Below are 13,084 nucleotides of genomic sequence, written 5' to 3'. Positions count from 1 at the left end.
CTTAATTCTTTTCTTTTATATCGAAATAAGAATCATTCTAACTAACAACTTAACTACTACTCGTCCCATCAAAATAGATTAATCCATTTATTTGTAATAAATACACAAATTTTCTCCAAAAAAATTATGTCCGGTTAAATTTTTCTCAATCTGATCAGATCTTACTGAATATGGTTAGCTAATTAGCTTGTCTGTTCAACCAAACCTGTCAACCATTTATTTTTTAATTTTTTTTATTTATCCTTTTGGCATTTATAAGTTCTTTATTTATCATTTTTATAATTATTCTTAACAACTCAAATGTATAAACCAAAATAGTTGCTTATATATTATATATACGTTATGTGTGTGCAGTGTTAACACTTGTCATCATAACAAGTTATACTATGTACAAAGTGGTGATATTGCCAAACTTCCACTACTTTGCCATTATCCTGTTAAGGTACATACCTTGTTAAATTAATAGTTTCATTTTATTTTATTTTATTTTATTTTAAGTAACTAATTATTAATTAATTATGGTCCTGCTTGACTTTTGCTGAAATCATATGCCTATGTGAATGTGATAATGATCTTTATCTATATGTGAGGAGAACAAATCCCATGTGCATAAGATTTTATACTCTATTAGTGGTGCATGAATAATGCATTTTCTTATTAGCTTTCTTTGACATTTTATCGATGCTGTTAATAATTAATTATCTTCAAAGTTGCTTGAAAAATAGCTCATTATACAAGGGATGAAAGAACTTTAATAATTAACTGGTGGTTTGAATTAATTTAGGGTTGATTATTTGTTATGTTGTTGTGTAGAAAATTTTTTAAATCATGTATAAAAAATTCTTGTTCATAGGTCTATTTCATGAGTCTTTACCTCCACAAATTGACGATGTTTTTGGTTTCTAAAGTCTAATCTGTCCCTTTTTAAACTCGTCAGTTTTGCAACATTGACTCGGTAATTTAAAGCTCAACCTTATTTCCCATTATTACACTGCATTACTAGTTAGCACTTAGCATTGCTACTCTATATTATGTATATATCAAGATCATGGGACACTAATGGAAATTATTCTGCCTATTTTAGATGCGAACCCATGTTAATACAAAAAGTTAACTTAATAAGTGCAAAAAAAATGTACATTAATATAGGAACTTAAAATTAGGCATTATTTGGTATTCCCTTTCTGAACTTAATTATTTTGACTTTGTTTTGTGTACAGGATAATTTTTTCGCACAGGTAAAGACAACAGAAGTCGAGTAGTTGCTGCGGCACCGTTTATAACAACTTCATATGGCTTCTCAAAATGAAGGAACTAAGCAGTAAGTTTATCTCGTAATTGCCATATATAATAATTTGATAGCACATTTAATTAGGGTAGTAAGCGGATATATGGTAGCCAGATTGTCACTATAATTGACTTATTAGATCATGTTTAGTAAGTTTAGATATTTGCATTCTTAGGTTTAATCATGTTTTGTCAAAGGATTGGATGGATTTACCAAGATTTGAGAACGAGTATATAGTTGGTGTAAATAATTTTTTAGAGTTTGCCTTCGTAATTGGAAAACCGGTTGGAAAAGAAATCCAATGTCTGTGTGCAAAGTGTGGAAACACTTATTGGCGTGAACGAGAAGACGTATATGAGCATCTTATTTGCTACGGGTTTGTCGAAGGTTATAAACGATGGACTAATCATGGGGAATCAGCAATCCCAACAGTTGTAAATAGTGACATGGATGATCGAGGGGGCGTTGATGATATTGACGGGATGCTGCATGATGCATTCGGAAATATGACAAATCTTGAAGAGGGGAACAACGGGTTGAATGAAGATGCGAAGAGATTTTATAAGCTGGTAGATGAAGCAGGTCTAAAATTATATCCAATGTACTACTGGATTTTTGAGACTATCGTTTATCATTCATCTTTACCACTTGAAGTGTCTGCATGGTTGGAGTAACACATCTTTTACCTCCCTCTTGGAGTTATTAAAAGAAGCTATACCTGATTTGAACATTCCCACTTCTTTTAATAAAACTAAGAATATGGTTAAAGACTTGGGTCTTGACTATGAAAAGATTGATGCATGTCCTAATGACTGCATGCTGTATCGGAATGAGTACATAAATGACTCAGTTTGCCATATCTGTGGAGAGTCTCGATATAATCAGATTCCTGCTATGGATGGCAACGAAGATGACTTTGCGCTTCCGAATAAAGTTCATAAGGTTGCTGCGAAGACCTTAAGATACTTTCCTTTAATACCAAGGCTTAAAAGGCTTTTTATGTGCCCAAACACAGCAGAGGCATTGAGGTGGCATGATGAGTAGCGTTTGAAAGACGGTTGCATAAGGCACCCTGCTGATGGCCAAGCATGGAAGAACTTGGACACTCGGTACCCAAACTTTTCAAAAGAACTTCGCAACTTGAGGCTTGGTTTGGCAAGTGATGGTTTTAATCCTTTTCGAACTATGAACGTGTCACATAGCACATGGCCAGTTGTCTTAATGGTGTACAATTTCCCCCCTTGGATGTCCATGAAGTCAGAATACTGCATGCTCTCTTTACTCATACCTGGACCTTGTTCACCAGGAAATAATATTGATATTTTTTTGCAACCATTGATCGAAGAGCTGAAGGAGCTATGGGTGTCAGGGGTAGATACATATGATTCTTTTAAGGGAGAAACTTTTCAAATGCATGCTGCACTTCTTTGGACAATCAATGATTTTCCTGCGTATGCGATGTTGTCCGGTTGGAGTACAAAAGGGAAGCTAGCTTGCCCTTGTTGTAACCATGATACTTCTTTTTGTTACTTGAAACATAGCCAAAAGACAGTTTACATGGACCATAGGAGATTTTTGCCAGTTGATCATGCATGGAGGTCTAACAAGATATCTTTTAATGGAAAAACAGAATTCAGGGGTCCACCACGAATGTTAACAGGTGAAGAGGTTCTAGATAAGCTAAAGTCAGTAGATAATGCCCTTGGGAAGACGCAAAGCAAAAGTAATGGCCAATGGAAAAAAAGATCAATATTTTTTGAGATACCATATTGGCAGCATTGTATGCTCAGGCACAACCTTGATGTAATGCATATCGAAAAAAACATAGTCGACAGTATAATTGGTACCTTATTGGATATTCTTGGAAAGACAAAGGATCATGCAAAGGCTCGTTATGATCTTAAGGAGATGGGCATTCGAAAGAATCTTCACCCAATAAATACAAAGGATGGAAAAAGAACTAAACTTTCTAAAGCATGCTTCTCCATGACCAAAGGCGAGAAATCCATTTTTTGCGGTGTCTTGAAGAAAACAAAATTGCCTGATGGAAGTGTTTCAAACATTTCTCGTTGTGTACAACAAGAAGAGAGAAAGCTTTACGGTTACAAGACTCATGATGCTCACTTCATGTTGCATTACCTGTTGCAAATACCAATCAAGAGCATTCTTCCAGATCATGTTGCTGTTCCTCTAGTTCGCTTGTGTTCCTTTTTTCGTCAGCTATGTCAAAAGGAAATCTCTTTAGAAGAGATTAATGGTTTAGAGTCAGAGATTGTAGGGACTTTGTGCCAGTTGGAGAGGATTTTTCCCCCTACCTTTTTTGATATAATGGTTCATTTGCCTATTCATTTAGCTAATGAATTAAGGTTAGGTGGTCCCGTCCAGTTCCGATGGATGTATCCGATTGAGAGATACATGTGCATACTAAAAGGGTATGTACGTAATAGAAGTCGTCCAGAAGGATCAATTGCGGAGGGTTATTTGACTGAAGAGTGTTTAACTTTTTGTTCAAGATATTTGCACGAGGGAGTGAAAACAAGATTCAATAGAGTATCTCGGAATAATGATGAAGGCACTTCAACCAAAGAGCCTGATTCAAACTTGTTCACAAACAAGGGAAGTCCATTGGGTGGAAAAAAAGGGCAACTAATTATTTTGGACGAGAAGTCACTCCTTCAAGCTAATGCATATGTATTGAACAATTGCATTAACGTGGAGCCTTACATGAGGTAAATTTGCACTTCTCATTAGTTCTATTCCTTAGACTAAATTTGGTAGTATTACATAATAATATACATCCCTTGTAGAGAACATGGTGAGCAACAAAAGCAAGACAAGCGGAAGCGAAAGTGGAACGTTGTTAAAGATCAGAATGAAGACTTTATAGACTGGTTTACAGGACGTGCCATGAAGGATGATGTTCCCAGTTGGATACAACAGTTGTCTAAGGGTCCAAATAAAGTTGCAAAATCATTTTCTGCTTATGTCGTCAATGGGTACAGATTTCATACTAAGCGGTGAGAAGTGATGCGAAAAACACAAAACAGTGGTGTCACTGTGGTAGCTGAAACTACAAGCTTTGCAAGTGTTAAGGACAAAAAACCAATCAAGGCCAATATAAGATATTATGGTAGAATCATGGATATTATCGAGTTAGACTATTATAGCCAATTTAAAGTTGTGTTATTCAAGTGTGGGTGGTTTATTGCTAAGGAAGATGATATGGTCTGACATACGTTCATTTCAACAAAAGATGTTACCAAGACGAACCATTTGTGTTGGCAAGTCAAGCACACCAGTGCTTTTGTGTGAAAGATCCATATATTCCCCAAAAGCATTATGTGATGAAAACGGTTCCAAGAGACTTGTTTAACATTGGGGTCCAATTACAGTTTGACCCTAACATAAGAGAGCCACATGAATCGGCGAATAGTCCGATACCCTTGAGTGATATTGGCGAGGTAGACTTGGTTAGACAGGGCGTACGACCCACAATTGTTGATGTGACACCGAACAAGATCAAACCTAACCACAAAGAAATAGAGTCTGATGATTTTGACAGTGAAGCTGAAATTGAGGTTGTACAAAAATTGTCTATGATGCTTTATTTGTTCATGATGCTTTATATGTGGTTGCCATATGATTTATTTGTACAAAAATTGATATGACAGTAGTGGTCCATTGCCCTCTTAAAATATGTGGCTGCCATATAATTTATTTCTCCATCAAGCTTTATTTGTTCATGCTTTATTTGTTCATGAAATCTCAATGTTTGTTTACTTTATTATGTGGCTGCCGTATGATAATGCATATGCCCATTTCTTTATTAGTTTGGATGCTTTATTTTTCTCTCTTCATGCAATTTAATTATGTTTATGCTTTATTTGACATTTTTTTAATACAGGATGAACAATGAAGGAAATCCCAAAAGAAAAAGGTTAAGGACCCTATCACAAATAGAGTCACAAAGAAGTCCCTTGAAGATGAGGAGTCCAGTAAAAAATTCAGGAAAAATACAATTCACAAGTGCTTATACATTGCTAAAACAATTTCAAATCAAAAGGGAGTATGTTTTAGCTGCATGTGGGGATAGTAGTAAACATGAGACAATGAAAAAGGGCAAGATGCCGAAAAAGAAGCTGACAAGAGTTGACGATGAAGGTCAAAGCAAAATGACAACCAAGAAGATAACAAACATGAAAGATCTTGAGGATCAAATCAACATGCCAACAAAGAACTGCAATGAAGAAAATCATCTAGTCAAGATGAAAGCCAATGAAATTGAAGGTCAAAGTGGGAAGAAGCCGTCTAGGAAGAAGGTGCCAATGAAGAAATCAAAGGTGGAAGATGATAAAACCAAGATGAATACCAATGACGCTGATGGTCAAAGCAAGAAGCCAACCAATAAGATGCTGATGAAGAAATCAAATGAAGAAGATGCCAACGAAGAAGAACATAAGATTGAGTCTCTTATCCCAGCTATGACTTTAGATGAATTCTTCGAAAAATATGGGATATCGTTGGATGAAAATGATGAAGAATATGAATATGATTATGATGATCACAATCCAAGTGTTGGTGATAGTAGTGACAGTCAACTCGGTAATGCCTTTATCCTTTTTTTCAATAGCAAATAGTGAAAGACATCAACCTAACTCTTGTATTTAGTTGATTACTCTTTTATTTACTTTATTAGTATTCTTGTTAATATTCTCTAGTAATGACATTGGAAATAGGTACCAAAAAGAAAAAAGTTCGTGGTCCCACCCAGCTCAAGCATATTCATGCTATGGAGACACAGATAGAGTTAACATGGTGCAACGGCAGACCTATAGGCCCAACAAAGACACAGGTTCAATTGTTTAGTCGATTCTTAGGTACACTTGCAAGAAACTCTAATTTGGTCACGTTATTATATACTAGTTGGCAAGCTGTGTCAAGTGAGACTAAAACTTCAATGTTGGATTATGCAAAGGTAACTAGACCATTCTCCTTTTTAAATTGTTTACAATTAGGCTTAGCATTGTATGGTAAAATAACATAATTCACTGTTTATTCATAGTCTAAATATAAAATTCCAAGTGATGCTGAGCCTTGGGTGATTGATACCATTGGAGAGTCATGGAAGCAATTTAAGAAACGCATAAAAAAATATCACTATACACCGTACAGCTCATTCAGAGAGATGATGAAAAATCGTCCGATTACCGTACCTGAACTGCATTTTAGAAAATTAGTTCAATTTTGGAGTCTTGATATCATCAAAGTAAGTTATTTTCACAACTTTCTTGACTTTATTAATGGTATCGTGTATTTAACTAACTTTATGTATTTTTACATTACAACAATATGTAGGTTATTTCTGACAAAAATCGTGAAAATAGATCCAAATAAAAATGGAATCATCGAATGGGTCCAGTTAGTTTTGAATTAGTATGAGCTGAATTGGTATTATATTTGTGCTTTGCATTTAAGTATCTTTGTATCTTTCATGTCATCTGTGTTGACTTCGAGTAATCTTGGTGGTTTCTTTGTAGCGTGCAAAAAAAGAGGGCAATGAAGATCCATCACAGTTTGAGATGTTTGTTGTAACTCGTACTAACAAGAAAGGAGAGACTGATTCGGGAACACAAGAGACGATTGTGAGTTGTTTAGTTTCGTAGAAATGTACACTAAAAGAAATGTGTAAATTATTTTTTATATTTTCAGCATATGTGCACATGAACTTATTTCAATTTTCCTTCTGTGTAATAGGATCATCTTCAAATTTTGAAGCAAGCTGGATACAGTGATGATGAAGCCCTTTAAACAGTTTTTGGAAAGGAAAGACATGGTAGAGTTCGTTTCTATGGTCGATCAGTCACAAAATCCTCTCTTAAAAAGGATAAGCAAATCCGACAAATGCAACAACAACATGCTGAAGTGGTTTCAACTATGGAGAAAAATCAAAATAACTTAACTTCCAAGTTGGATGGTTTAACGAGCTTGATCAAAACGGTGTTGCAACAAGTTAATCCTGGTATGAGTGCAGAACAAGTGCAAGTAATGATAGAAGCTGCCCAACAATCTCCGCCTGATGCAAGTAGTGCACCAAATGATGCGAGGCGAAGCATTCCTCCTTCACTGGGATCGAACCATGTGTCAAAAGATATGGACGTAAGTACTGTCAAAATTAGTAGTTAAATTAATAGTGGCCGATTGCTGTTGATGTTAATTTTATTATTGATTTTATTGGCTAGTTGGCTCCATGAGTACGTATTGAATAGAAGGGTAAGAAACTAATTACGAACTAAGATGCATAACCTACCATTATTTCTCTTCAGAAGGTATAGAAAAATAGATAATGCAATAATAATACATGAAGGTGAAGGGGTAGCAATCGGCATTGAATTAGTACTTAGTAATATATAGCAATCAGCATCATTATTATTTTAAAATTTACTTTGTCTATTGATTTCACACTCAATCTGGTTTTTCTGTTTCGCTAGTGTTGATTACTTGATTTGTTTGATGGGTTGGAAGCTAATAATAGTATTTCAGTATTACCTTGTTTTTTAAGCTTCTATTTTGGTTATGGTTGTTTCTTTGTGCTGGATTTTTTTCAATTTTAAGTGACTTCAACAGGAGAGTTGAAGTTCCACTCAAAGATAGATTAAATACATATAAACATTACCAAATGGCTCAAAACCACATGCAAATGCTCCTTGTTATTTAGTGGTTGAAATTTTCATATTGATTGACTTACTTAACTTGTGCTCCATATTCATTACTCAACTGCACTGCATGCATCATCAAAAATATTTTTGTTCTGTTCTAACTTCTTTATTTCTTTTGCTAGCAAGAGGACATGATGTGAAGAAAATATGTTCTATACAAATATAAGATAGGATGGGTCTTATAATGATTTTGGTTATCTAAATGTATTATTTTGATGTGTTCTTTACATTTTGATAAGAGACTTTATCTGATAATACATGTAATGGATAAATTACACCCTATTTTGATTACTATTGTAATGGATATCTACTTTTTAATGAAACTTTTATGATTTACATTTATTGAATTCTCATTCTTAGATTTATTTTGTGACTATCATCATTTTGGAATGTAATTATGCTTTAAAAGAAATTCATAAAATAAAACAGGTTACCATAGAAAAGTTATGGCCACGGTTTTAAGGAGGGGTGACCATAGATAAGCTATGGCCACGGTGAAAACAGTGACTATAGATAAGGTTATGGTCACGGTTTTAAGGTGGGGTGACCATAGACGTTATGGTCACGGCAAAAAACCGTGACCATAGATAAGGCTATGGTCACGGTTTTTAGGTGGGGTGACCATAGAGGCTATGGTCACGGCCAAAACCGTGACCATAGATATGGCTATGGTCACGGTTTTAGGTGGAGTGACCATAGAGGCTATGGTCACGGCCAAAACCGTGACCATAGATAAGGCTATGGTCACGGTTTTGGGAAGGGGTGACTATAGAGGCTATGGTCACGGTCAAAATCGTGACCATAGATATGGCTATGGTCACGGTTTTTGGTGGAGTGACCATAGAGGCTATGGTCACGGCCAAAACCGTGACCATAGATAAGGCTATGGTCACGGTTTTGGGAAGGGGTGACCATAGAGGCTATTGTCACGGTCAAAACCGTGACCATAGATATGGCTATGGTCACGGTTTTGGGTGGAGTGACCATAGAGGCTATGGTCACGGCCAAAACCGTGACCATAGCCTTATCTATGGTCACGGTTTTGGGAAGGGGTGACTATAGTGGCTATGGTCACGGCCAAAACCGTGACCATAGATAGGCTATGGTCACGGTAAAAAAACGTGGCCTAAAGTGCCAGAATTTGAACATTACAACCGTGACCATAGAAACCGTGACCATAGATAAAAAAACCGTGACCATAGACCTATGGCCACGAGAGAATAGGCCACGGCGGAAAAACCGTGACCATAGGTCAAAAACCGTGACCATAGACCTATGGTCACCCTTTTCACTAGCTTTTCACCGTGACCATAGACCTTTTTTTTTTGTAGTGCATTATCTGAAGAACATCCTTATCATGAAAAACACATACCTCTAAAAATAATGGCTTTAGAGAAAGGGTGGTTTAAGATGGATAGAAGAATCCTTTATCAAACAATTTTTCCAAATATTTTTCACTACCCTCCAACAAATATCCAAAAAATCCGAACCTTTTATGAATTTATCTTAGTAGACACAGGATCAATTGAATTAACTCAAAATAAAGATCCGACCACAAAAGATACAATATTCTCAAAAATTAAGATTATGAAAGTAATAACATTATCAGAATGGGAAAACCCTCCCTTTCATTGTAAAAGTTTTACTAGAAAATTTGAACTACAGCACTATTCCTATTATGATTATATAGATGCCTGGTGGAACACTTTATATCTTTCCCCAAATCCCTACTCTTGGTTCATATGGTTCCGAAAAGGGATTTCTCTACAGTTTCCCAAATGGTTCCAGATATGGTTTTAAGAGTTTGGACCAATGGAAGCAATTTTTCCAAAAGAAGCTAGTATGGCTTATGAATAATTCAAAAATAAAACATCATTTCTGGATGGATATAAGCTAATTTCCTTCATTCCCACTATGGGAATATGCTGGATAATGACCTGGGAATATGATTCCGCAGGATATGAAGATACTCCAAGTGTACAATATTTAATTAGAAACATAAAAGTGAAATGGTGGAATAAATTCGACCTGAACCTAATTAGTAAAAGAGCAATTGATAATTGGATGACTATATCCCAAAAAAGAGCAGAACCACTAAGCCATAGTTTAGGGTTCGAAAAAATATCATTTGAAAAAGAAACTCACTTTCTAGCCCATAAAAAACAAATGATGGCGGCCCTTGCAGCGGCCACCTCAGAAGAAGAGATCCATAATTCTTTAAAAGTAATAAAACCAGAACCAACAGACGAAGATGAAGAAGTCCAGTCCAGCCCAGGACTGTACATACGAGATACCCAAGATCCATTTGAAGAGTAAAAAAAAAAAGAGTCCCGAAATCAGAAAACAGACACCTGTACAAAGTTAAAAGAGAAGGTGTCAAGACGATCTCAGAAAACTACAAAAGCACCTCATGCAGAAAGGAACAAAAGTCATCAGCAGGATTCCAACAGAATCACAGCAGAAAGAAGAAAACCCGCTATCAGTTTTCAGAAAACTAGAACAGAAGACATTAACTCAGAGACAGAACCTCTGAATCAGCCCACAGAAAGAGCAAACGGATTAGCAAAACTAAGGGTTAAAATGTAAAAGAATAAAGAGCTTAGCCCACTATAAAAGGGGAGGGGGGAGGGGGTTGTGAATCACCCGCAATTCTACACACATCCTCTCATACTCTTAAACACAAACACTAAATTATATATGAAAAATATATATATATATATTGATGAGTTTGGAAAACTCCAAATTAAATTAGTGATGATCAAACATTATTAATATAATTAATTACAAAATTATTAATTTGATTTCAATTCATATATGTTAATTAAAATAATTTTGCTGTGCAGGTTTTGATTGGGCCAAAAAAAAAAAAGAAAAATTGTTGCAAGCCCAAATATGAATTTTACTTTTAGCCTTGGTTAAATTGTTTGGCTGAATCAATATTTTGTTAATGGGCCAGATTTTATTAATATTATTATTAGCCCAATTGAAATTTTAGTTGGAAACCCAAGGCTTGGTGCGAAACCAATGTTGAGAGAAAGCAAATGTTTTGCTTCATGCTTCCAACAGATCTCATTTCCATCATGTGGTGGATTTCAAATTCAATTAACTTGAATTAACTTGCATTGGAAACATGAGAGAGAATATGCAATTGATTTGATGGCCTCATTAATGTTACACGCCACTAAGAAAGAAAGGGGAGTGGGAATTAATTCAGCTTGATTTAATTTGCTCAAATCCATTACATGCCTTTCTCTCTAATCTCTCTTCTCTCTCATATCTCTTCTTCATTCGGTCACTTCACAGAGAAAGCATGGAAACTATGGCAAGCTACCAAAGAGAAGAAGAAGCAAGTAATAAGACCATTGTAATGATGTCAAGAAAAAGAAAACAAAATGTATGTTGTGGCTGAGATCTTCACCAAAATAAGGTAAGATTTGGTGAAGTAAGCTCATGCTCTTCATACCAAAAATGGTTGAAGAAGATTTCGGTCAGAGAAAGAAGATCTCAGAGAATGGCTCGACTCTGCTTTGTGTTGGTGCACGAAATTGTGATCTCTAGCAACGGCGCCAAAAACTTGGTACGCACGTTTATAATCTCAAATTCTTTTTCATAACTCCGATACAACTAACCAGCAAGTGCACTGGGTCATCCAAGTAATGAACCTTACGTGAGTAAAGGTCGATCCCACGGAGATTGTCTGCTTGAAGCAAGCTATGGTCATCTTGTAAATCTCAGTCAGGCGGATTCAAATGGTTATGGATATTTGATAATTAAAATATAATTAAAACATGAAATAAGATAGAGATACTTATGTAATTCATTGGTGAGAATTTCAGATAAGTGTATGGAGATGCTTTGCTCCTTCTGAATCTCTTCTTTCCTACTGCTTCCGTTCAATCGTTCATACTCCTTTCCAGGGCAAGCTGTATGTTGGGCATCACCGTTGTCAATGGCTACTTCCCGTCCTCTCAGTAAAAATGGTCCAAATGCGCTGTCACTGCATGGCTAATCATCTATCGGTTCTCGATCATGTTGGAATAGGATCCATTGATCCTTTTGCGTCTGTCACTACGCCCAACACTCGCGAGTTTGAAGCTTGTCACAATCATCCCTTCCCAGATCCTGTTTAGACTTTTCGGATCTCAGGAATGGCCGCCAATAATTCTAGCTTATACCACGAAGACTCCAATCTTTCAGAATGGAGGCTAAGAGATAAACGCTCAATCCAAGGTAGAACGGAAGTGGTTGTCAGGCACGCGTTCATATGTTGAGAATAGTGATGAGTGTCACGGATCATCACATTCATCATGTTGAAGTGCAAGCGAATATCTTAGAATAGAAATAAGCTTGAGTTGAATAAGAAAATAATAGTACTTTGCATTAATTCATGAGGAACAGCAGAGCTCCACACCTTAATCTATGGTGTATAGAAACTCTACCGTTGAAAATACATAAGTGATGAAGGTCCAGGTATGGCCGAATGGCCAGCCCCCTAAACATGATCTCTCAATGTAAAATTATTCAAAGACTAACCAGAGATATGAAATAAATCACTAAAAGTAGTTTTTATACTAAACTAGTAGCTAGGGTTACATAAGATAAGTAAATGATGTAGAATTCCACTTCCGGGCCCACTTGGTGTGTGCTTGGGCTGAGCATTGAGCTTTCATGTGTAGAGACTCTTTTTGGAGTTAAACGCCAGGTTGTAGCCTGTTTCTGGCGTTTAACTATGATTTGCAACCTGTTTCTGGCGTTTAACTCCAGAGTAGGGCAGGGAATTGGCGTTTGAACGCCAGTTTGCGTCCTCAAAACTCGTGCAAAGTATAGACTATTATATATTTCTGGAAAGCCCTGGATGTCTAGTTTCCAACCCAATTGAGAGCGCGCTAATTGGGTTTCTGTAGCTCCTGAAAATTCATTTCGAGTGCAGGGAGGTCAGAATCCAGCAGCATCTGCAGTCCTTCTTCAGCCTCTGAATCAGATTTTTGCTCAAGTCCCTCAATTTCAGCCAGAAATTCCTGAAATTACAGAAAAACATAAAAACTCATAGTAAAGTCCAGAAATGTGATTTTTATTTAAA

At 36.1% G+C, this 13,084-nt stretch overlaps 1 protein-coding gene across 5 annotated transcripts in view; it reads left to right on the top strand.

Annotated features, from left to right (window-relative positions):
• Positions 1 to 8,422, top strand: part of LOC107625278 — a 9,595-nt gene extending 1,173 nt beyond the window's left edge. The window contains exons 2-9 of one of the 5 annotated variants that reach the window (XR_002357394.1): positions 355 to 442; positions 1,221 to 1,321; positions 5,193 to 5,890; positions 6,025 to 6,263; positions 6,351 to 6,554; positions 6,826 to 6,930; positions 7,043 to 7,444; positions 8,127 to 8,422. Coding sequence is in view for 2 of the 5 variants with exons in the window: in XM_021115813.1 (XP_020971472.1) it covers positions 2,474 to 4,017; positions 4,096 to 4,309 (1,758 nt within the window). In the remaining 3 variants the exon portion in view is untranslated. Of the gene's footprint in view, positions 1 to 354; positions 443 to 1,220; positions 1,322 to 2,303; positions 4,018 to 4,095; positions 5,163 to 5,192; positions 5,891 to 6,024; positions 6,264 to 6,350; positions 6,555 to 6,643; positions 6,737 to 6,825; positions 6,931 to 7,042 lie in introns of those variants that run through there. The other 4 variants (XR_002357396.1, XR_002357395.1, XM_021115814.1 and 1 more) reach the window with 4 other exon arrangements.

The sequence above is a fragment of the Arachis ipaensis genome, chromosome B02 (genome assembly GCF_000816755.2).
Source record: "Arachis ipaensis cultivar K30076 chromosome B02, Araip1.1, whole genome shotgun sequence".
NCBI classification, from domain to species: Eukaryota; Viridiplantae; Streptophyta; class Magnoliopsida; order Fabales; family Fabaceae; genus Arachis; species Arachis ipaensis.
Note: the sequence above shows the minus strand (reverse complement) of the source record. Positions and strands in the feature narration are given on the sequence as shown.